At 38.9% G+C, this 25901-nt stretch overlaps 1 protein-coding gene and 2 pseudogenes across 4 annotated transcripts in view; 2 read left to right on the forward strand and 1 right to left on the reverse strand.

Moving 5' to 3' along the window:
* Positions 1-25901, reverse strand: part of ARHGAP32 (Rho GTPase activating protein 32) — a 174248-nt gene that overhangs the window by 103123 nt on the left and 45224 nt on the right. The window contains exon 1 of one of the 4 annotated variants that reach the window (XM_059676650.1): positions 4096-4342. The exons of 1 other annotated variant lie outside the window; for it this stretch is intronic. In XM_059676650.1, coding sequence (XP_059532633.1) covers positions 4096-4211 — 116 coding nt within the window. In that variant the 5' untranslated portion in view covers positions 4212-4342. Of the gene's footprint in view, positions 1-4095; positions 4343-25901 lie in introns of those variants that run through there. 2 more of the 4 variants (XM_059676651.1, XM_059676652.1) reach the window with 2 other exon arrangements.
* LOC132222211 (cysteine-rich PDZ-binding protein-like) lies at positions 8943-9409 on the forward strand (annotated as a pseudogene).
* LOC132222212 (keratin, type I cytoskeletal 18-like) lies at positions 10616-11841 on the forward strand (annotated as a pseudogene).

Genomic DNA, 25901 nt, shown 5'->3' on the forward strand with positions numbered 1-25901 from the left:
TGCAATATTCACTGTACTGCAGTGGTTTGGAGCCAAACCCACAATATCTCTGAGGTATGCCTGTATAATTAAATCTGAATGAATGATAAAAATATTAAATCTCAACAAAAAAACTATGATTGGGGTGGGGGAGAATGGTGATAAATAAAGAATGCACAAAGTCTCATCTAGGCAGAAGGGAATTGAGAGAAAGAGGAAGTACGAGTATTCTGAAAATCTTGCTAGGCTAGTCACGTGATTTTTTTTTTTTAAGGAAACTGAGTATATGACATTTATAAACAGAATTTTAAATGTTTCAGAAATTTTTATTTACTAAGTTTCAACATACAATTGACTGTTTTAAGCGAGTTTAATGTTTAAGTTGAATGCAAAAGTTAAGGAAAAATAGGTTTTTAAAGTTTTAACTGTGCATAAACAACTTAATAACTAGGAAATTTTATATAGTTTCTGTGCTCTAAGTCCTGTCTTGAACTTCAAAAACCTCATACAGACAGATATAAAAAAGGCTCACCTCAGATTCCATCGCAAAGAGTTTAATGGCTGAAATACCAAGAGAGTCTTGTGCTAGCATGCCCCATGATTAAGATAGATTCATTTCACAGATTATAAAGGCAGTCAGGCTAATGGCTATACTCCAATATGGCATAAAATTTTCTGAGATAAAGCAATGTTCACATAAGACTCTGCTGTTTACAATTAAATTTATTATTTTTCTCTAACACTGGTAGGGGTATGTTAGGTGCAAGTTATATTTCACATATTAAAAGAATATGTGAACGGCTAAACTATACTCTAGATCACACATAAAAGGTTATAAAGTAATATAAATATAATCCTTTTTTGAAAAATACACATCTTTTTTTGGCATTGTACATAATAGATTATTAAGGATAAGTAGTTTCAGAGTATGATATTGGCATATATGTCAATAGTTACTTGCTAATGCTACCTCTCTAGTCTTCCAAGCCCATAAAAAGTGATTGAGAACCTCCAAATCACAAATTTCTACAGAAGACAAAGGAACAGTCAAGGTATTAAAAGCAGGAACTTCCAGAAGAATTTAGCCATTAAAGTAAACTGTCCTCAATGTGATTAAAAACAAGAATGAGAAGAAATATAACACCACATTCCAAGCCTTGTTACCTATTTCTACTGCTGCAACATCTAGCTTATGGTACCGTTTTAAATAAGGCAGCGCATGAATAAAGCAACCAACCAATCGAGTTCCTGGACTGTATTAGTTCTAGGATGCTATAAAGCAATAGACATGCCAAGAAAATTAAAATATGTTCACCAAATCATCTAGTGTAACGGAAGTGAGAAGTTTCTTGTCTCGTTTGAAATCAATTACCTTACAATGGAGATAAAGTGAAGATCTGATTGAGAGATCCCGGCATCTGCAGACTCTGATTTTAAAGATATACCAGTTCTGCCTGGTTGAAGTGGCTCAGTTGGTTGAACATCGTCCTATGCACTGAAAAGTGGCAGGTTTGATTCCTAGTCAGGGCGTTTACCTGGGATTAGGTTCGATCCTCGGTGAGGGCACATACAGAAGGCAACTGATTGATGTTTCTCTCTTACATCAATCTCTCTTTCTTTCTCCTTCTCTCTTCCTCTCTCCCTTCCTCACTCTAAGCATGTCCCCAGTTGAGGATTAAAAAAAAAAAAAGATAGTTCTAAAAATGTGGTTCAATTATGCACCATATCATCTCTGTAACTGTTTCAAACTACATGTCCTACTTGCCAGGCTATGTAATCTGCCAATAATGTGATGTCAGAGAAGACTAAATAAGATTCTATAAAAAATAAGAAAGATTATATAATAACCCTTCCTACCCTCAAACGCCAAAGAACTAGAACTTTTCGTGATTGTGAGTCAGGAATGATTGCTAGGTATCCTAGAGGTCGTATCTTTATAAGGTCATATGATTGCATGCATTAACTGACTTTTATATTGGTTACATATCTATACATCACGGATGCTCAAAACTCCTCACAAAACTGAGCTTACCTGTTACAGCCTCCAGCAGTTATTACTACTAACCAGAGCATACACTTAGCAGCAGACATATCAAAAATCTTTTCTAAAACTAGTCTTTCACTTTCAACATCAGTTACACCTGAGTTCAGAATTTTGCTCTACTGTATTCTGACAATAAGGTCAATTGGCTTTATAAGCTTCAATTTTTTTAATCTGGAAAATAGGTAAAATAAGACTTACTGTATAGGAGTAGATAACGAATATTCTGTATATATTTGGGTTGGTACACTGTATATAACAACTCCTGAGTAGAATTGTTCTTTCTTAAAAGAATTAAAAGATTTGTTTTTCCTTTTCTCCTCACATTCCCCTTTTGATAATCCCTAAGGAGTATTCTATTCTAAGGATTCTAATGATCTTTAAATATTCAGTCCAAGAACTATCTTACCATAGAGAAATGGGAGACATTAACTTCCCTCTACAAGTAAGAAATTAGAAAATGAGAGATCTGTGACTCAGTGGTAGACACCTTTGAACTACTGCCATGAAGGAGATTGGGCAACTTCCCACAGTGCTAGATGTAAGAAGAAGTATCCGTGTCCGGCTGGTGCTGCTCAGTGGTTGAGCGTTGACCCAGGAAACAAGAGGTCACTGGTTCTATTCACAGTCGGGGCACATGCCCAGGAAGGCTCTTGTTGCCTAACAAGTTAATGGAGGCTCACAGCACCGAATCTATTATAACAACAGAGTCCAGGTTGTTTTCTTCCTTTGACAAATACCCCACAATTTTAATACCGAGTCAAACAGTATCAATGCAAACAAAATAAATACTTTACTCCTACTGGTTGTCCGTGAGAATGACCACGCTGAAAACTAAGGAGTGAGTAGCCCCAGCAACCATGGGAGAAAAATGGCACATTCAAAAAAGAAAGACTAAATAAAGTCATGGAGAGAGTGGGAAAGTTCGCACAAGAATGCCATGTGCTAATAAAATAGTTCCTTTGAGCATTAACATTATTTTTCAAAATTCAAAACATATGTCTTATTCGTTTCAACCACTGATTAGCTAATTTAGTGTGAGTTATCAAGAGATCCCAATATCCAATCCCTTTTGTCATTTAACCTAGACTTGAAAAATGCAATCTGTGGATACAGAAATCCTTTACCTTGAGAAAGAGAGATACTCTTTTGGAACACTAAACACAAAGACAAGATCTGATGGAAATAATGGTATGTTCACCTACCCGAGTACTCACAGGTAAAATTATAAATGATGTTTAATTGCCCATGTGGGTGGTAGTGATAATCTGTACTACACACTCTTCCAGAGATTCTGTTCATGCCTCCAAAAAACTTTAATTTGCTAAGCCTTTTGGAAAAAGAAAAGCCAAAATCAAGCCTCCTAAAATCTGTAACAGTGCAACAGAATTAACGAACAAATGGCCCTGTGTCCACAGGCCGAGTGAGACCTCTTTCTTCACCACCATTGAACCTGGAGAGCCTCCTCCAACTTGGAGAATTGTGGAGTTACAGTCAGAGATCCAAAACCAAGACTGGTGGGGGTAGAGGGAGGGAGCCATACGGCCAGAGAGAAGATTAAGGATTAAAGCCATGAAATAATGAATTTATGCTTAATGAAAATGAATGTATGGCACCCAAAGCAGCCATACACACACACACACACACACACACACACACACACACATTCTAAAAATAGAGAAAGAAAGTCCTATTATATTCAAATTCAGATTAAATCTCTCCGATACAAATCAGGCACAGGAAGGGGTAGTAGTTCACTCCAAGTCTCTACTTGAAATTCCTGAAATGCCACTCCAGAACCTGTCTGACACCTTCTCTTCCTGGTGTTCCAACAAGTCATTTCTCATGCATTTTACAAGCTCAGGGCGAGCTGGGGAGTGAAGAGCATGATATACAACTAGAAACCTGTCCTCTTACAGCACCAAACCATCCCCCAGAGAACAGAAAGTCTTACTGAGAAGAGATGAAAACACAGAGGATGGGAAGGGGGCGTGGGGATGGAGAGGAGAGAGAGAGAGAGAGAGAGAGAGAGAGAGAGAGAGAGAGAGAGAGAGAACTGGGGATTCCATAATTACCTCCAAGTTTCTTCCCTTCCTCCCCCTTCACTGTCAGTCACCTGGGTGACAGCTTCGGAATCCAACCAAAAGACACTGTCATCCCCTGAAGTGCTGCTCTCACTCTCCGTCTCCATCCTGTTGTCCAAAGTGTACCTCAAGGCATGGAGTCAGGAACGCCGGTGTTCAGGCTGTTCAGCTCTATTTACCTGCACTCGGGTGCGTGGCCGGCACACCAGTGATATGTGACCATGCCGGCCACAGTCTATTACGCACCGGGTTAATTACAGTGGGTAAGACAGGAAATCACACACCACATACTCACTGCACTGACTGCTACACCTGTGACATCAGACCCCGCCCACTGCCCGAGGCCCTGGGAGGTGACCTACATAAGCCAATGCAGAGCCCAAAGGAAGGGGAAGGGGACGTTTCGGTCATTCTTTATTATTTATTTCATCACAATTTGTCTCTCCTGAACGTGTCCACTTAAGTTAACATTAGATGTTTTCAAAAGGCATGCTTCTCTCCCTGATATCTTTTTGCTATTTCAGACTTAAGAAAAATAAACAGGAAAACTAGAAAAGGCAACACTATGGGTAAAGCTCTCCTGGGCCAACCACGCTGAGAGGCACAGTGATAGGCCTCACAGGTAAGGAGGATCACAATTTATAGACAAGGTAAGTCTAGGGACCGGGCCAACCTCATGCCTTCTAATGTAACACACCCATCTTTCCTTCCCCTGAGCAAGAACTGCCATATACATCTTTGCTCAGGTATCCAAAGTAGGACATTCACAGCCAAGATTGTCTGCCCATGGCATTAAAAAAAAAAAAAAAGCATCCTAAGTTAAAAGATGTTGAAAATTATCCCATATAGTAAAGAGCTAATATGCTAATTAGACCAAACAGCAGAACAAGCATCCGGCTGCGAGGGACAAGCCCCTTGCACGAATTTCGAGCATCAGGCTTCTAGTATCAAATAAAAAGCATGCAAAAATTATATCAAATAAAAAGCATGCAAAAATTATATCAAATAAAAAGCATGCAAAAATTATATCAAATAAAAAGCATGCGACATTTTTGCACATAATTTAATATACAGGTGCCAGCAGCAGCAATAAAATGACTTTCTGGGAATTGAGTGAAAAGTATAGCATCTGTAACAGGCAACAACACAACTGTTACTTAGAAAACGGCCATCCTGGTACCATCCACTCACAAGTCAGATAGTCATTGGTTTCTGCCTTTTAACGGGGCCTTGATTATTTATGAAATCTGATCAGATTAAAAAAATTTTAAAGGCATCCACTAGGATACCCTTGAATTTTCATACTTGAAAATAAGGAAAAGAGACCTTCTAGCTGACTTTATTTATACAATACTGTACTTTTTTCTTTCCTATAAAATTATAACTTACATAATGTGCTACTGTATTAACCTTACTGCTTCAAAACTCTGTATAATTTTAATCTACTGACTGTGACCATTAAATGTATTTCTGCTAGAAACCAAAATTCATTCTCAAGCCTGGGAATACATTTAGAAAACAAATGGTTCTTGATAGCAACAAATATGGAAAAAATTCCTGAACAATTTACACAGAGGTATATTGCAAACTTGTCTAATAATTTCCACTCAAGACAAATCCATAGCAAATTTTGGCCTGAATCATTTTAAAAATTAATGTATTATTGAGATCTCTCTACGCCATAAATCCCCTATCATATTCCAAAAATTCTGAGGAGATAAAATTTAATACCTCCCTCACTCCATCCGCAAAATAAATTTCCAATGGATCAAAGATTAAAATGAAAAAATAAAACCATAAAAGAAAATCATAGGAAAGCTTTTATCTCACAGTGGGAAAGTCCTTTCTAACTATAATTTTAAGAAGCCCTGAAACCATTAAAAACTGAATCATTTAAAAATTTTAGAAATTTTAAAATCTTCCCCAAACAAAAAATATATATTGGAGATCTATACTGGTATATAGCAAGTAATATATAAAGGGTTCCTACATATATGCAAGACTCAACAACCCACAAGATAACAGGCAAAGAGCATAAACAGAATAACAATAGAAAAATATAAAAGGACCTTAAAACATAGTTAAGTATTTAATTTCACTCGTAATAGAAGAGCAAAAAACACAATAAGATGCATTTTTCAATCTATCAGGCAAAGATTTTTAAAGGTTTTAACAAACTGAAACAAAATGTGGGAAAGTAAATATACACTGTTGATGGGAATATAAAATGACATAACCTCTGTGCAAGACCATTTGGCAAAAATCTACCAAAATTCAAAATGCACTTATTTTTGGCTCAGCAATTCCCCTTCTAGGACATTACATTATTTTTACATGTGGAAATAAGAGATGAAGAGAAATATTCATTGTAGTAAACTTTATAATCACAAAATAGAGATAGCAAAAACAACCTTACTTGCCCATTAACAGAAAACTACATAGTTCAGTTATGGGCTAGCCATAGAATGGAATGCTACTAGTATACAGTTAAATGAGAAACACAAGGCAGCCCTGCCGGCCACAACATGGAACAAAACCCTAAGGCCACTTTAAGGCAAAGAAGAAAGAGATAAAGGTATGGAATAATGTCTACAAAGTGCTGCAATTCACATTTTCGAAGAAGACGAAGAAGAAGCATGCATGACTAGACATGTGCAGGATACCTACGGAAGGACAGCACCAATGACAGGTGTTGTCTCCAAAGTAAAAAACACAGAAAAGGAGTGAGGGGGAGACAGGTTTTCACTATATCATGCACATATAACCCTTCCAAAAATCAGTAACTACTTTTAAGTATAACCTTTTATACCCCTCAGTAAAGGACCAGATTTTTAAATACTATTTTAACTACCTGGATCTTCTTTTTCTTCTAAACAATTTCAACTCCTTTAAGATGTTTCTATTAATCCCAGGTTTCCTTTCAACTCATTTCTTTATCTCACTTCCTCAAGCCCTTTCAAACCCGGGAAAGTGGACTGTCAGCACTATTTTCTACAGAACATGAGGGCAGTCTGACTAATCCTTCTCACCAATCTGACATACGCACCCAGCAAACCTTCCCAGACTTGTTCTCACAGGGTTGACTCTGCTATTAGAACTTTTAAAGATTGTTTTTAACTCCAAAATCAACGTGAGTTCCGTTTTCTTCTCCCTTCTTCTGGAGCTAAAGAAAACGCAGCGCGAACAGAAGGTACTGAATAGCAGGAGGGAGGAAAGAACGCAGTCCATCCGACCCTTGAAGCTGGCAAGTTCTCAAAGGGCTCTGCTCCGGGAGACCCTGTGGTTGCCTTTCCTAACCGGTTTACAACCTGATCATCAGGAATTAATATGAATGTAGTCCCTTCTCTGCGTATTTCCCACCCCAACCTATGAAGACCCCAATCCATGGTATTTGCACCTCATTGATAACGGAATCTAATGTCCATACTATGTCTGTAAATGCAGAGACTGCATCTACTTACTGACCAATTCATCAGCCACATCCCTTTCGTTTACTGCTTCCCTGTTCAAAAGTTTACAAAATCCAACGCAGGAATACTTTCTACCACTCAGGAGGCTCAAGGTATTCTCATGCCAAAGGTGGCAGGGGCGGGGGGGGGGGGGGGGGGGGGCGGACGGACGGACATGGTATTAACATATTCTACCGAATGAAATTAAAATAGTCAGAGGCTACAGAGAACAACGCATACAACTACCCAGCCATGGACACACAAAACAAGAAAGTTGTGTTAACTTCAGCATTCTATTGGCTGACTCAGTAGGTAGTAAGAACAGAAATGTTTGCATTATCAGATACATTAGATTCCAGATATCTCAGGAAATCTTCACTGGTCTGAGGGGGGTACTCATTTTTGCTCTCAATCTACAAAAAAACAACACACAAATCAAAACTATATAATTGTTAACATATAAAGTCTAAAACAAGTTATAATTATCTTAGCAATGAGTTAAAGACAACAAAAATATAATATCTACATATAGTGATTAAATGAAAACACTGGCAAAAAGAAATTTAACAGAATCACTCATCTTTTAAAATGATCATTCGATACTAAAACAATATTTTTATCTGAGTAAATCTATAGGACTAAAGAAGGAAGTGGACCTGTTAATTAGTCTAAAGGTACAGTGTTGAAAATTAAGAACTAATTATGTCACAATTGGTATAGTAAAAGGTCTTGTAAAGATAATGAAGTCTGAGTATCCTTTAATATAATGTTCAATTAAAGAAAATATTTCCTGAGTTAGAATTTTGATTGAATATGTCATAGTCAGTGAGTTATAGCACAAGAAGGCTACAATTTCCATGAATTCAGAGCTAGAAAATTATGATCTTGGCAGAAAATAAACTGTACATATAGTACTTCTGGTTACCACTGTAATAGAACTCCTCCTAATATTAATAATACTGCAAGAAATGCTAAATATAAACTTAGTGAATAATAATCAGAAATGATCTAAGTAGATTCTCAGTGGAAGATTTGGGAGGGACTAGGATGCAATCACTATGGGGGAAATTGGGACTAAATAAATAAATAGGCTATACTAAGCCTGCATACTTGAAAATCTCGGGGTATTGCTTAAACCTATTAGCATTTCTCCAACTACACTGCTTGAAAAATGCCAATACATCGAATGTTTTCATCTACTCATATGTTTTACCTACTGGTATCCTTACCTGGACAGCTCACTCGACTGTGTTTATTTGAGAGGGAAGTAATTTTAGCAGCAGCTACTCATCTTATTCAGCCTGCTCCCCAGCTGCCACCCACAGGGGGTGGCAAGAGTAAAAGTGGGAGTCAGCAGTAACTAGTTAACTTAAAGTTTTAAAAAACACTTACAGAATTAGGAGCACTTTTCTTCCATCACACTCACCCCATCCTCAAAGGATAGAAGCTAATCTGACATCCACAATTCTGATTTAAAATAAACATGCTTCCGATTGATGCTTTTAAGCTGCCACCGCTTCTGCGGCTAAGGGGACCGAGGAGGATGGTGTGCGAAAAATGTGAAAAGAAAGTTGGTACTGTTACCACTGCAGATACACGGAAAGACGGTGCAAGGAATACCACAGAAAGGGGGGAAGAAAGCTGAATGAAATAAAGCTTTGATATGAATGAATGAATGAATGAATAAAGCCAGATTCGATCCCATGGAGAGAGTAAGGTCTCCACTTGCAGAACCTGTAACCATTCTGTTGTCACCCCTCACCAGGGCTGTGCTGACCAAGGACCTCTGAGCAGTGTGTGGGGAAAAGGTTTAGGAGAGCAAAAACTACCAGAAAATGTCTGTCCAGGTGTACTGATGAGGTTTCTGGCTTTCTATAGGATTTTGCTTTCTGCTTTAAATTTTCAAAGCATAGGTTATGGATGTTCAAGTGACAAAATAACCTGTTTTAGGCCAATTAAGTTTAAACCAGGGAAGTTGACTGGTATTCATACTTTTGTTCTCAAGAAGTTCTGAACAGCAACACAGTAAAAAAAATAAATAAATAAACAATAGCCTTGGCCAGTGTGGCTCAGTTGGTTGGAGTGTCGTCCCATGCAATGAAAGGTTGTGGGTTAGATCCCCGGGCTGGCTGAGTATGGGAGGCAACAGATTGATGTGTCTCTCTCACATCGATGTATCTCTTCTCCCCGCCCCCCCCCCTTTCTTTCTCTCAACTTTTTAAAAAAGTTTAAGAAAACAATAATAATGATAAAAATAAATATACTTCTACTCTGGTATCAGTAATTCTTTGGTTTTATTTTCCTAGAAAGGAGCATTAACTTTCTACCTGCTCATTTAAATTTATTTCAGGAGACAGGCATTTTTCCCATTATCTTTTGTTATAGAAATTTCTTCTGGTAAAACTTACCAATTGCAAAAATAATAATGTAAAACTTTTGAAGAATAAAATATAATAGGAAGGTAAAAAGAAGTTAATATAGGTAGCTCTTTAAAACCATACAGACTTATATTTAAGTTTGAATGACACATTAGTTAAGAATTGAATATCTGCCTATTTCTTCTGATTTTGCTGGAACCAGACATTAACGTTATTATCTGTGGTGCTTTTCATCTGACATTTCCCAAAGATATAGTGAATGCAAGGCACATTTTACAATGTCTCAAAGAGAACTGGCAAAATAACGAAGCTATTTTTTGTTTCAATTCAGCATCTCCAAGTTATATCACGATTCCCTTGTGGTAAGGTAAGCAGGTTTAGAATCTAACTCATTGCTTACTGGTATGCAATGCATCAGCTACTATTTCACTGTTATAAATAGCAGTCAAGTTAAATATAAAAGTAATTGAAAACAACAGTGGTATTTTTTTAATAGTAGTATTTTTGAGTATCCATGGTTTCCATTTTAGAAATAATGGTAGATATTTTTTAATTTAATGAAGCTCAAATGATTCAAATTCCTTCTATGCCACTTATTATCTTAAGTCATTTCCTTACGATCTCTGAAGTTCGATCAGCAGCCTGAACCTGAGTCTTGGCCTCTCACCGCCTTCTTTGAACAACATGAGCTTCATCACCTGCTCCAGCTTCGTACCCGACCCTGGGCTCCGGGCAGTTGCTCAGCCACCAGCCCAGCTGGCAAACAGCAGGGCCAGTGTCTATGCAGGCACCAGGGGCTCGGGCTCCAGGATTTCCATGTCCCACTCCACCAGTATCCATTGTGACTGGGAGTCCAGAGGGGTGGCCATGATCTGGGGGCATCCAGACAGAGAAGGAAACTCTGCAATGCCTGGATGACCGCCTGGCCTCCTACCTGGAGAGAGTGAGGAGCCTGAGAGCTGGTAATCAGAGAATACAGAGCAAAATCCGGGAACACCTAGAGAAAAAGGGACCCCAGGTCAGCGACTGGGGCATTACTTCTGACCAGAGAGAGTCTGAGGGCTCAGATCTCTGCAAGTTCTGTAGACGATGCCCATCTTGCTGATGATGACTTCAGACTCAAGATGAGATGGAACTGGTCATGCACCAGTCTGTGGAGAGTGACATCAATGGGCTACACAAGGTCACTGGTGACACCCATGTCACTGGGCTGCAGCCAGAGACAGGCAGCGAGGCTCTCAAGGGGGAGCTGCTCTTCATGAAGAAGAGCCACGAGGAGGAAGTAAATGGTCTATGAAACCAGACTGCCAACTCTGGGCTGACCGCGGAGTTGGGTGCCCCCAAATCTCAGGACCTCAGCAAGATCATGGCAGACACCTGGGCCCAGTATGACCCGCTGGCTCAGAAGAACCAAGAGGAGTGAGACAAGTACTGGTGCCAGCACATTGAGGAGAGCGCCACAGTGGGCACCTCGCAGACCACTGAGATAGGAGCTGCTGAGACGGCAGTCACAGAACTCAGACGTACGGTCCAGTCCTTGGAGATGGACTTGGCCTCAATGAGAAATCTGAAGGCCAGTTTGGAGAACAGCCTGAGGGAGGTGGAGATGGGCAATGCCATGCAGATGGAACAGCTCAACAGGATCCAGCTGCCCTGGAGTCAGAGATGCCCCAGACCCGGGGGGGAGGGGCAAGGCCAGGGCCAGGGCCAGGAGTAGGAAGCTCTGCTGAATATCAAGGTCAAGCAGGAGGTTGATCAACATCTACTGCCGCCTGCTGGAGGAAGGGGAGGACTTCAATCTTGGTGACACCCTGGACAACTCTATGCGATCCATCCAAAAGACTACCACCAGCAGGATTGTGGACAGCAAAGGCCTGTATGAGGTTGACCCCAAACTTCTGAGGCATTAAAGCTTCAGAAGCAGGGAATACCCTAACCCCCTTGGGGTGCAGTGGGCAAATAAGAAGTCCTGAAATCATTAAACATCAAAAATAAATAAAACAAGATCTCTGAGGTTCAATTTCCTCATCTGAATAGAATAACCATACCTAACCATTTTGCAACCAAAGTCATCAAATGAAACAGTACCTATAAAGTATCCTTGCAACACAATATATATATATATAAATAATAGATGCTGAAAGAATGGAAGGTATAACTAAAGAAAGATGTTTCATGAATCTAGGTTTTGGGTTTATCCTTTAGATAAGAAATCAAAATTCTCATAAAATTAAATTACCCAAATATCATTACCTCACTTAAAGATATTAACCACTAATCCCTTAATATCACAAATATCCAGACAGTGTACAAAATTTTCCAATGGCCAGGAATCTTTTTTTTTCAATAGCTGCTTTGTTTAAATCAGAAAGTCCACACATTATATTTAGCTAATTGATGTCTTAAATCTCTTATGATTTAAAGGCTTTCTCGCCTTTTCCTGTCATATATTTGTGACGAAGCCAGGTCCGATATAATCTCTAACAGTCTGGATCTTGCTGATTATATCCCAAGTGTTGTTCTACAGGTTCCTCTAGCTGTCATGTTTTCAGTCACTAATTCCTAAAAGCTATATTGAATGCTTTAGTTTTATATTTTCTGCCTTATCTACCAGCCTTCTAAAAAAAAAATGTTAATCGAATGAACAACAAAATGGGGAAAAAGTTAGAAAATACAAAGAAAGAAAGTAACCAAAGGGCCACAGATAACCTCGCAATGACTTAACCAAGTCAAAGTGGGGCAGCTCTCCATGGTACGACATATTAAGAGGTTGCAAATGTTGTTTGACTTCTAACCTAAATGGGCTCTTGCACCCGCTACTGCCATTAATGACAGTCTGCGCTCTCCTACACAATCTACTAGGTGGACAATGGTAACACCTACACACATCTGAACCATCTATGACTAATCCTAAGACTCTACCCAGTACGTCTGTCATTAATTAGTTCCTACTATTTTAGAAGGACCACATAAAAGCTGCGTGAACTATGGACTATCCTTAAAGTGGAGGACAGAAACATCATAAGTCAATCCCACTCGAGCAGGAAGAAGGAACGATTGACATTCCAGAATAAATGATCAATTATGTGAAAAAAGTTGAAATGCAGGAAAATCCCATTCTAATATACTGTTAGTTCACCAACTCTTAAATATTTGATACTAAATGATTGTAGGAATCAGGTCAAATAATTACCTGTTAACAGGCTGCATATCTGAGAAAACATGGATTCATGACATAATGTAACACAGAGGGGATAAACATTAATAAATCCTCATGAGCTTGGAAATCCAACATGTTAGTAACAAGTGTCATAGATTTGCCAAGGAGAACTATACAATCTCCTCCGCCCAACCCCAAGAAGGTGCTGTTACTATCTGGTCAGTGCATCAGAATCTCCAAGTAAAAGATACTACAAATACCAACTATGTCCACGAACTAGCAAGGAGTTTTTATATGAACAAATGGAGAAGACGACTCAAACTTCACTGGTGTTTCTGCCAGCGTCAACCAAACAGCCAGTAATAAAAATATCCCCTTAGGTTAGTACAGCCATTTACTATTTTCAAAGCACTCTGACAAATTTCAGAGCAAATGACAAGTGACAAAGAGAGAGTAAACCAGGGAAAGGGTGGGAATTTTATATATTTTAGACATAAAGTCAGATTTTAGAAAACTAAACTTTTAAAAGAAAAAAAGCATTGAGAACTGAACTCATTATAATCTTTCAATAACTACATAGTCACGTTAAAGAGCTTAATAGTAAAAACAGGTGCACCGTGTTCCAGGAAATGAGGATACAATGAGAAAGCAGGTCACGGGCAGCATTGTTTTCCAAAGGAAAAAAAAAAAACTAAGGCTGTTTCTTCAAGAATCTTTTAAACAGATTCTCCATCCTTTTTTCTGCCCCCGAAACGTTCAGGGATATGTACACACTCACTGATAACAATGACTCATGACTTATTTAGGGATTTATTTTGATTAACAACAATTGAAAAAGCAAATTCTCCTTGAGAGTGTCAAGCTGGCTGAGCATTCAAACCTTAAGGGGGAAATTATTTCAATTAGAACTTAATTTACTTGAAATCAGTAGCACACAGGAGAAGTTATTTTTAAGGAGGGATGGGATGGGAGGAAGAACTGGATGAAATGAAGTCTCTGGTCAGCAAAGGACTATAGGAAGGGGAAAGTAACAAGGCAAAAAGTAAACTTTGTGTAATTCCTTCAAAACTCCCAGATGAAACAGACATGTCATTAACCAGAATGTCTGGGGATGTCAGTAAGGGTACCAATACTCTCCCCCAGGACATTCTGTAAATGACACCGGGAGACACAATGATCGCCTGCGCGGCCCCTGGCTGTGCATCAATAGGGGGGCAATTCCTATCTGTTTGTTAGGCCATCATCTCCGCAATTAGGAATATTTGCCAAATTGAATATCGGATGCAGGTGTCTATGACAGTGAAGGAGAATTTGGCCAGTGGCTATGTACCACTCAGAAGAATGAAGGGCGAGAGAAATATTTGTGTCAGAAAACATAAAGAACTGGAATCAACCCTGAGCACGGAACAGAAATTTCAGGGTCAAATAATCTCAAAGCTAGAAGAAACCTTGAAGCCCAACTATTCTGAAATCAGTATACTAAACTCTAGAAATTCAGGTTTCCTTTTTCTGCCTTAGAGCGCAAACAGCTCCATTGTGGTACAGCCCAGCTGCGGAAGAGCTCAAGCGTGCTAGCTACAGTTCAACTCGGAAGCAGCATGGCTGTGAGGCCGCACAGCTGTGAGGAGGCCCCTCTTGGGCTAGACAGCTCTGCTCTGAGGTGGAAAGGGAAAGAGCGCTCTCTGAGCCAGAGGGGAGCAGAGCTGACTTATAAAGACAGAAGTCCCCACCCCCTGGTCTCTGATTGGTCCGTCTCCAAATCCTTGTACTTTGATGGGCCCAAAAGGCACCTCCTGAATTGTCAGAACAGGGCCGCTCTGGTTGGTTGATGAAGACGCTGTTGGGGATATAGATGCACAGCTCCCATTGTACAGGGAAAGCCCCGGCCCTATTGGCGGAAAACAATTCCAGGTACACCTTTGTCAGGGCTGCTCAGATGGCAGGGACACAGTGCGGACAGGCGGTTCAGTGCAGGAGGCAGGCAGCTTGGTGCAGGCTTCTCCCTGAAGTGCAGTTTGTGCGACAGGCCCCCATGTAGAAATGACTGCAGAAATGACTGCGAGGCTCTGTTTTGTTTTGTTTTTAATTTGACTCCAGTTAGCCACCAGGAGTCCTTCTTAGTAGGTGATGCTTTTGCAGGGTCCACAGTTATCAGGACCGCTACTGCTTTTCTTAGTGCTCTGAATACAAAGCTGTATCGATTTTGAGATATTTGTGCAACCTTATTTTTACCAGACCTTCTCTTTCTAGTACATGATTTGAAAACCACAAGATTTTTTTTTTTTTTTTTTTTGGAAAGACATACATCATGTTATAGCAAAAACACTGTGTAAAAAATAATGTTTTAAAATCAATATCTATATTTACTATACATGCTTTTATGGACAGTCAGATATTTCAAGTCTTACTACAAAATAAAAGTTTTCCCATCAAAAAAGTTGGGCATCTAGCACAACAGAACAGCTATTCATGGCCTGCGCATCTCAGTGCCTTCTATGTAACCCAAAAGAGCCAGGAGTTCCTCAGAATGTATTTAAGAGAACTATTTAAAGAAGCTATGACTGACTCCTAAACTTAACTGGGCACCCCTTGAGGAGCTTAAACTATTACAGGTTCTCCCACACCCACACGGACCTACTGGGTTTCCAGAAACCAGATGCTAGAATCTTCACTAGAGGTTCTTCAGTTCACTTTATTTATCCAACAGCCCGCTGGCTCATCATCAGGCGTTTACATAAGAAACAAGCACAAAAAGTAAGCCCCCAAAATGATATGCTTTTACTTTCTGAAATGACCAATAATTCCAGAACAGGAAACAGCATTCCTAAATAAAGAGTATTAAAATTGTATAAACAGCCGTTTTTTAATCCTATAACTCAGAATTGATCAATTCAAATATGGAGGGGTTGTTCACTAGCCACATGTGGTTAATACAAGGCTTGAATGAAAGAAAATAGTAACATGGCTATCAACTTTAACCTCTACCTAGTTGCCTGGTATACTATACAAATAAGACCCTCGCTGTGCAAAAGGGAAGCTAACCATGGTGTCTGTAACATATGCATGTGTGGGAAGTCGCATTTTCTTAGCACAGAGCTCTGGAGATCTGAAAGACGGAAAGTCACCATCTTCTTTTAACTGCTGTATTTTGGAATTCTTGGGTCTGTGGGGGCAAATTATTCTCATGAAGGCTGTACCAATAAAATTTACGCTATTACAAACAGTACTGCTTAATTTACCTCAAAATAATTTATACTTACTTCTTATTTTAAACTAGAGGCCCAGTGCACAAAATTTGTGCATGGGGGAGGGGGGTGTCCCTCAGTCTGGCCTGCACTCTCTCCCATCTGGGACCCCTTGGGGATGTCCGACTCACAATCCGGGACCGCTGGCTCCTAACCGCTCGCCTGCCTGCCTGATCACCCCTAATCGCCTCTGTCTGCCGGCCTGATCGCCCCCTAACCTCTCCCCTCCCGGCCTGATCACGCCCCTTAACTGCTTGCTCCCCTGACGGCCTGATCGTCCCTAACTGCCTCTGCCTCAGCCCCTGCCACCATGGCTTTGTCCGGAAGGAAGTCTGACATCCAGAAGATGTCTGGTCAACCCGGTCTAATTAGCATATTACCCTTTTATTAGTATAGATTCTAATATGACTCTACTGCAGTGGTAGAATGTTATATGTAGTATAGTACATAAGGCAGTACAACTGTAAACATTCTAGGTGGCAAGTAGAGCACGGTCTGCTTGTATCAAATGCCCTACGGAACTCCAGAGCATTGTATGTACATATATATATATGTACTTAATTAACATATACTTAAATGTGTGTGATCCAGAATACTTACAAGAAAGCAACAAGGTTCTAATTTGGGAGCTAAAAAACTGCTTATTCTACATATAAAGAACAAACCTACTTGGGCTATCAAACATGATTAATTTGGACCTCAAATTATATTTTCATCTGAACTTTACCTGTTGTTCCCATAAATATATATAATGTCTTCATTTTATTCTCTAAATCCCACCAAAAGTTTATATTTCAAATAAAATACAGTATACTTGAAGAATCTCAGTTTTCATTTGTCTAAGCCTCAAATTGTTTTGACTCAGTTGGTAGTTCTGCTGCTTGAAATTTAAATGATAAAAGTTGTATTCAGAGTAATTAAGAAATGTCCCCCAAGGCAGTGGCATGCTCTTATGCTCAAGGAAACTCACATTTCATTGACAATGGACAAAATCACTGCTTCAGCTAAACCAGAAAAATACCCAGGAGATATTTTATCTGAAAAAAGGATGTGGTTTACCACCTATACCACCTCAATTTTAATCTTCCATTTGTCAGAATTAACTTGGCAAAGGCAAATGGCAGCAAAGCACACACTAATGTGCTGAAATTTCCTGGAATTGGCAGCAGGCGGTGCGATAGTGAAGGAGAAAGGTGGCTGATACAAGAGTCCAAGATGTCATCACAGTATCCTTAGAATCTATTTAAATAACATTATTGCAGAACATATCAAAAATAGTGTGCCTTTTCTCAGCTGCCTTAAATGAATGCTGCATTATTGAAATATAAATACTAGACTAAAACTCCTGAAAACATGACAGGTTCCCTTCCCTTGAATTAAATCTTATGTTGCAGATAATATTTTTAATAGTGTAACATTTTCGTAATGCTACGTGAGCTATTTAAAAATATTTATTTCAGATACGTACAGTGCTCTATGGTAGCCAAAATGATGAATCTTACATGATGAACACCATAGGGATGATAAATTGAGGCAATAAATGAGGGCAGTAAGAGTTATAGGTAATGAGACTAAATATGTACTCTAGTTTTGTGGGATAAGGTGATTTGCATGATTTTAAATAAAAATCTTGAAGGTAAGCCCTGGCCAGTGTGGTTCAGTTGGTTGGGCGTCATCTTGTGCACCGAAAGGTTACCGGTTCGATTCCCAGGCAGGGCCCGGGATGCGGACTTAATCCCCACTAGGAGACTTGCAGGAGGCATCAGATCAGTGTCTAGAGCTCCTCTCTCTCTCTCTCTCTCTCTCTCTCTCTCTCTCTCTCTCCCACCCAATCTCCCTCCCTTCCTCCTCTCTCTAAAAATCAATTAAAAATATTTTTTAAAATATCAAAGGTAAGAACAATGTCTCATATTTACCTTATCTTGTCCATGCTTGTTCCTCAAGAAGCAATTTTTAAAAGAAAATTGCAGTAGTACATCTCCCAAAAATCCATGAGAAAGAAGTCAGAAAAACTCAAACTAAGGGATAGGATAAGACACAGAGAGTCCCAGACAAGATGAACTCAAAGAGGCCCACACCAAGACATATCTTAATTCAAGTGACAAAGGTTAAAGACAAAAAGAGAATCTTAAAAGCAGCAAGAGAAAAGCAGTTGGTTACTTACAAGGGAGCTCCCATAAGACTGCTGGGTCATTTCTCAACAGAAACTTGGCAGGCCAGAAGGGATTGGTGTGAAATATTCAAAGTGATAAAAGCAAGGAACTACTTGCCAAGATTACTCTACCCAGCAAAACTATCACTTAGAATCGAAGGAAAGGTAAAAAGCTTCCAAGTCCAAAAAAAGCCAAAGGAGTTCATCACCAACAAATCAGTATAATGTGAAATGTTAAAGGGTTTTCTTTAAGAAGAAGGAAAAAAAAAGTTCCAAAATATGAATAATAAAATGGCAATAAATACATGTCTATCAACAATTAAATGCAAGTGAATTAAATGTTCCCATCAAAAGACATATGTTAGCTAGATTAACAAAACAAGACCCTTACATATACTGTCCACAAGAGACTCACTTCAGATCGAAACACTTCAACTGAACATTCCATTGGTAGAATGAAATTTTTAAAAAACGTGATCCAACTATATGCTGCCCACAAAAGACATACTTTAAACATAAACTGAAAGGATGAAAAACAAGTTTCATGCAGACTACCAAAAACAGAGTTGGAATGGTATACTAATTCTAACAGAAAATGATTTTAAGAAAAAAAAATTGTTACAAAAGACAGAAAACATTTTATACTGATAAAATGGCCTATCTGTCAATAAGATGAAACTGCTATAAATATACATGTACTAACAGCAGAGTCCCAAAATACATAAAGCTGCCAGTGTTGAGAGGTGGGAATATAACACTAATAGTTGGAAACTTCAATACCCTACTTTAAATAATTGATGAAACAATTAGAAGATTAATAGGGAACAGAAGACTGGAACAACATTACACGGCAACCTAACCTAACTGACATCTACGGGATGTTTCACTACACCAGGATACACATTCTTCTCGAAGTATACAGGGAGCATTTTCCAGGATAATCAACATTTTAGACCATGAAACAGGCCTTGATTAATTTAAAAGGACTAAAAGTGCTCTGAAAGTATGCACTCTTAACTACATGGAATGAAATTGGAAATTAATAACAGAAAGAAAAGTGAGATATGCACATGTAACTTTAAATTAAACAACACAATCCTAAATAACAAATAGGTCACAGAAGAATTCACAAGGAAAATTAGAAAATGTTGGGGACAAGTGAAAACATAAATACAACCACCAAAACTAACGGGATGCAGTGAAAGCAGTGATTAGAGGGAAGTTACAGCTGAAAATGCCTGCATTTTAAATACTAAACCAACTCAAGTCAATAACCTAACCTCCTACCTTAAGAACCTAGTAAAAGAACAAAGTAAACGCAAAGCAAGCAGATGCCAAAGCAGAAAGAGACAATAGGAAAAAAATAATAAAACAGAAAAACTGACAAAATAAAAACTTAGTCCTTGAGAAAGATCAACAAAATTGACCAATCTTAAGCTACTACTGGCCATATACTGTTATGTAATAGATGTAATTTTATTTAATAGTCACAGCCACCTATGAAGGTACATTTGGCCCAATTCACACAAAAGTAAAAGTAAGGTTGTGCACTGTTACACCACTGACCCATTGATTGGCTGCCTCCTGTACACCTCACACTGGGAATCAAGTCTGTGCCCTGATCTGGAATCAAACCATGACCTCTTGGTTCATAGGTTGATGCTCAACCACTAAGCCACTCTGGCTGGGCAAGAATTACTTTACTTTAAAATAATTTTCCTTAAATCATCCTATATAATAAAAGCCCAGTGACCGAATGGTGGAACGACCAGAATGACCAGTTGACCAGTCACTATGACGTGCACTGACTACCAGGGGGCAGACGCTCAATGCAGGAGCTGCTCCCTGGTGGTCAGTGTGCTCAGAGGGTGGGTCCACAGCTGCTCAGCTGACCGGGATGAGCGGTACTCTCACAGCGGGCCAATCCCCACAGGCCACACACCCCCCCACCAGTGCACGAATCCCGTGCACCGGGCCTCTAGTATTTATAGTAATTTCATTCACACCTTCTTGAAGAAAACTTGTTTCCTAATTAAACTTTTTACTATTGGCTCAAGTATCCAACACTCTGAATTATTAAAGAGCTAATTAGTATTATTTTTACATGGTGTTATGATAAAATCTACCCCTACCACCACCATGGAGCAACCCCAACGACTGCTGCCTAAACTACCAATTGAAGATTAGAGGTATGTAGATAACAAGAGCATAAAAGGTAGTGTAGTGGAGAGGCTATCAGCAAGATTTGGGGCCACTGGAAAAACTCATATCTGAATCCCTTAAAATATGTCAATATTTTTTATTAAATTACTTAAAGGTCTTAATTTTTATCACCATGCCGAGAACAGCCTGCATATTAAGAGATACGTGTATGTGATATTAATGTGGCCAAATAACAAGGAACAAAAATATTTTAAGCTGCGAAATGAAACGCTGAGCTAGCTGCTAATAAAGAATTGGAACATCAGGTGGCAGTCTTGTGAAAGACATAATTACTGTAACAGAGAGGCTGGGAACATGAACCTAAAATTTAACATTCTACTGCTTAGCCAAATCAGATTATTTTATGAAACATACTTAAAAAGAAACTATTTATTTTTTTTCCAAATCCACAATCCATATCTTTGAGAAAATGCTTCGATGCTATTGAGAAATACTATTGTTTCTGCACCTGGATAAAAGTGTTTACTCTCCTTAATCTCTCCCATTTGAGTTTATAATAAAAATCTAGGTAAAACATGTAAGGAATGATGCAACCATCTGTATTCCATACATATTTACTTCTTGTTCTATTTACTTCTTTTTTAAATTTCATTACAAAACATCTTAAGGGAAAGCATTGTTCCTGGAATATGACAGGAAAGTAAGCAACTGTTTAATTTAAACATTTTTGTCCTCTACAAGCTAAATTTGAGACATCAAATTAAACTAGGAAGTACTTTTAATATTTCTAATGAGTAATATAAGTGTGTGCCTCAGAATAAACCTTTTTTTAAAATGATTAAGCTATCTTTAAACTAAATGATTTCAAAAGAAACTGTACCAAATACTACATTCAAATCAATTCAATGATTGGCTAACTTACAAAATATAAGAATCTATCAAATATAAGCCTAAAATTCAATAATCAAAATAATTTTTCACTGTATTAGCACATAAATAGTTTATGGTTCTTATTCAAATATTTATTTTTGTTGATGGTGTTGTTTCATTTTTTTATTGATTTTTTAGAGAGAAAGGAAGGGAGAGGGAAGAGAAAAATTGATCAGCTGCTTCCTGCTCACCCTCTACTGGGGATCAAGCCCAAAACCCAGGTACATGCCCTGATTGGAATCGAACGGGCAGCCTCTTGGTGAATCCATGTATCTATTTAATGTTCTGTGTGATGAAATGGGAAGTAGCATAAAAGCCCTTTAGACTTCAAAACACAACATGTGGCTGTCTTGAGAAAATCACTTGCGTGCTTCAGATGCAAGATGAGCAAGCCTCATTCTTCACTGACTACCAGGATAGATCATCCAAACAAAAAAATCAATAAGGAAATACTGGTCCTAAATGACAGTTTAGTCCAAATGTACATAACCAATATTTACAGAGCCTTTTATCCCAGGACACCAGGTTATACCTTGTTCTCTAGTGCACATGGAACATTCTCAAGGATACACCATATGTTGAGACACAAAACTAGATTTAACAAATTTAGTAAGACTGAAATCACACCCAGCTTACTCTCCAACCACAGTGCTTTGAAATTGGAATTCAACTGCAAAAGGAAAGTGGGAAAACCACAAATATGTAAAGATTATATAACATGCTATTAAACAATTTTTTCTTTGTGTCAAAGAAAAAATAAAATAAGAGATCAAAAGATACTGAGGCAAATGAGGATGTTAATACTACATATCAAAATTTGGGGGAAATAACAAACGTGGTAATTAGAGGAAAGTTTTATCATTACAGGCCCATCTCAATAAACAAGAAAAATCGCAATAAATAAATAAATAACCTGACACTTCACCTTAAAGAACTAGAAAAAGAAGAACAAAGCAAGCCCAAAGTTAGCAGAAGAAAGGGGAAAAAATCAGTTAACACTCCTGAAATCACTGAGCAAATTATTTAAATCAGAGACAAAGCTTCTAAATAGCATACTGCTTTTTTTTTTTTTCATCATTAAGGGGCCTGTTTTCTACATTAAAAGCTTATGGCTCCCTAAAAAATCCAAATCTAATTTATTGACAATTCCTGTCACTTTATCTATAAGACATATCCTGAATCTCACTATTTCTCTCCTCTCCACTGCCACCTTAGTCTAAGGCCTCATTACCGTCCACCTAGACTAGCAATTGCTTCTAATTGATCTCCCTGTTTTCATTCCTGTCTGCTATTCGTTACCAAAATGGTAGTGAGAGTGACATTTCCAAAATTGTAATAAGCTCATTATCACTCACCTATTTCAATTTTTTAAGGCTCTTTGTTGCACTGTCAGGCTTTGGCTCTGCCCACCCCTCTCATTCCCTCTTGGTCCCGTCTCCCAACCACAATGGTTTTTTGTTCCTGCTACAGACCCTGTCCATTCCTTCCCCAGGGCTTCTGCGCTAGCCACACCTGGAGTCCCAGATTTTGACGCAGCTGCCTCTTCGTGGTCTTGCCTCACATGCCCCTCCCTGAGGCCTTCCACAATCGCACCAACTAAAACCACCTCTACCTCTAACAATGAGAAACTGGCTAAAGACCATCCATCACCCAGCTTCCGACGCCCCCACCTATTTTTTGCATAACACTGCAATAATTCTTGAATTATCTCGCGTATTTATTTAGCTAGAATATAATTCCCATGAGAGTAGGAACCCTATCTGTATTCATAACACAACAGAAGCAGAAAGTTATTTGCTAGAGCACAAGCGCTCTGGTAAAAAGATTGACGTTGTTTCCTGAAGTGGAAAATTCACATGTGCTATAACCTAGCAACTCATTTCCTAGGCATGTAACTGAGAGGAACTCTTGTACATGCACAATAGGAAACAAGCATAAGAATATAATTGCAGAAGCACTCTTCACAATAACAAAAAATGGGAGAAACAACCCAAACGTCCACAAACAGAAGACCAGATAATTACATTCCGGTTATGGTCATAGAGTGAAATAGACATAACAATATAAGACGGATCAATATTTTTTGAGAAGTAATACTATGGAAGAATTTTAGCAATGTAACAGTAAATGGAAGAAATCGCAAAGATTTGATCACACATCATGATCTTTTTATAAAATTTAAAACAAGTTCTTGAAAACAGTAAAATGTCTTTGGGTACATAGAGCTGTAATAAAACTATATTAAAAAGCGAGAAAATAATGAACATAGGAACCACTGCTTAAACTGTTTACAATTAGTTTTTTTATTATTATTACTAGAGGCCCAGTACATGGATTCGTGCACCAGTGGGGTCCCTCGGCCTGGCCTGCGATCGAGCCGAAACCAGCTCTTTGACATCCCCTGAGGGGTCCCGGATTGCGAGAGGGTGCAGGTTGGTTTCTTTCTTTTTTGTAGCCTGTCAGCTTGAAAAAGATTTGTATCTATTGTCACCAGAACTGCACCAACAACCAGCATCAACTCATGTCTATCTTTTGAATCACTAGTGAGATTAGTTCATATTTTTAACTGGGGGAAAAACACTGGCCTTATTTGCTTTTTGGTAAGAATTGTGGGCAAGTTTCCCCTTCGTGTTAGATAACCGAGTATTTACATCTAAAATAACTTGTAATTGCCTTTGTACACCAACCACATACTTACAAAAGCATGTATTTGAAAGTGAAATAAATGCTGGTTGTACATCCTAGTGTGTGACATTTCAAACTATTAAGTTTTAAAACCCGATAATTAAATCAAAACTGACCCGCAGCGCCTTACCCTTCAAATGGAAGCACAATAGCCAAGTGCCAAGGAATACACAAAGTTAAAATGGCACGTCATCTGGGGGTGTCAATTTGACATATTGTTATATTTCTATCCATGTGGATATATTAAGCTGTGTGCACTGCAAAAATCATGTGGCTTTGTAAGGTAAGTAAGAAATAAATGCAGGGCTACTTAACTCTCGTCTGATGCTATGTGTACCTTGGTAGAAAGTTTGTGACTCGCTAACCTACCATCCACTGGTTTTATTCTACTTTAGTTAAAAAGTACACAGAAAAGAAACTAGGATTCTCCTTACAAGGTCCCTATTTTTCCCAAAAAATCTGCATTTAATTTGAAAGAAGTTAAGATCACAGACCAACTGCGCAGTGCTTTCCAAAATATCCCTGATGTTGGCTATCAGGGCTCATTAGGTCCTTGATGTGTTGGACTAGCACAGCGGTTCTCAACCTGTGGGTCGCGACCCCTTTGGCGGTTGAACGACCCTTTCACAGGGGTCGCCTAAGACCATCCTGCATATCAGATATTTACATGACGAGTCATAACAGTAGCAACATGACAGTGATGAAGTAGCCACGAAAATCATTTGATGGTTGGGTCACAACATGAGGAACTGTGTTTAAAGGGCCAGAAGGTTGAGAACCACTGGACTAGCACTAAATGGCAATCACATACTTCCTTCCTTGACAGCAGAGCCTCTGTAAAATTCAGCAGAGTGTTCAGGCAAAAACAGACAAAATAGCCTTTTGCTGTTCTGCTGTCATGGCTATGTCTTCCTTGCTCACCACCTCAGAGTTCCTTGAAACATGATGCTCTGGGTCTGTCTGGCCTTTTCGTCCTGGCACCTCTTTAATAACTGCTGATGTCTTTCCCCTTGAGCAGAGCGCATTTACACACAAGGCGCAGCCTATTGTACGGAACAGGAACGCAGGGCCCCTTCCTAAAGCCTCAAAAACAGCACCGGTGACCAAGCACCTTTCTATCTGTATATACAGAAATCAAATAAAATGATAAATCATTTCCACACAGAGAAAGCACACATTCGATAAGAAGGCTGTAATTGCAACCTCTAATTCTTTTTTTTTTTTATTAGTTAAGGTATTACAATTGTGTCCTCATCCCCCCCATTAACCCCCAACCTCCCCCTCCCCACCCCGCACACTCATGCTCCCATCCCCCTGTTGTCCATGTCCATTGGTTTGGCTTATATACATGTATACAAGTCCTTCGAACTAATTCTTTTAGTCATATTTTTTCAAAGGACTTTTCTCTATGCAAACACTGGTTGCTACCTCCTGGACTGATTTCCCTGCTACTGTTTGCCAGTGCTGTGTATTTTTATCCAACATGGCATCTCAAATGGTACTTCTGTGGCAGGAGCCTCCAGCAGTACACCTCTGTGCACCATACTTAAAAGAGCAAACTATCAGAAAGAGCCAGTGTTTGCATTTACACGTGTACAAATCTTTATAACAATTTGCAAAATTGCTACACTGCAC

This window comes from Myotis daubentonii, chromosome 19, assembly GCF_963259705.1.
Source record: "Myotis daubentonii chromosome 19, mMyoDau2.1, whole genome shotgun sequence".
Classification (NCBI taxonomy): domain Eukaryota; kingdom Metazoa; phylum Chordata; class Mammalia; order Chiroptera; family Vespertilionidae; genus Myotis; species Myotis daubentonii.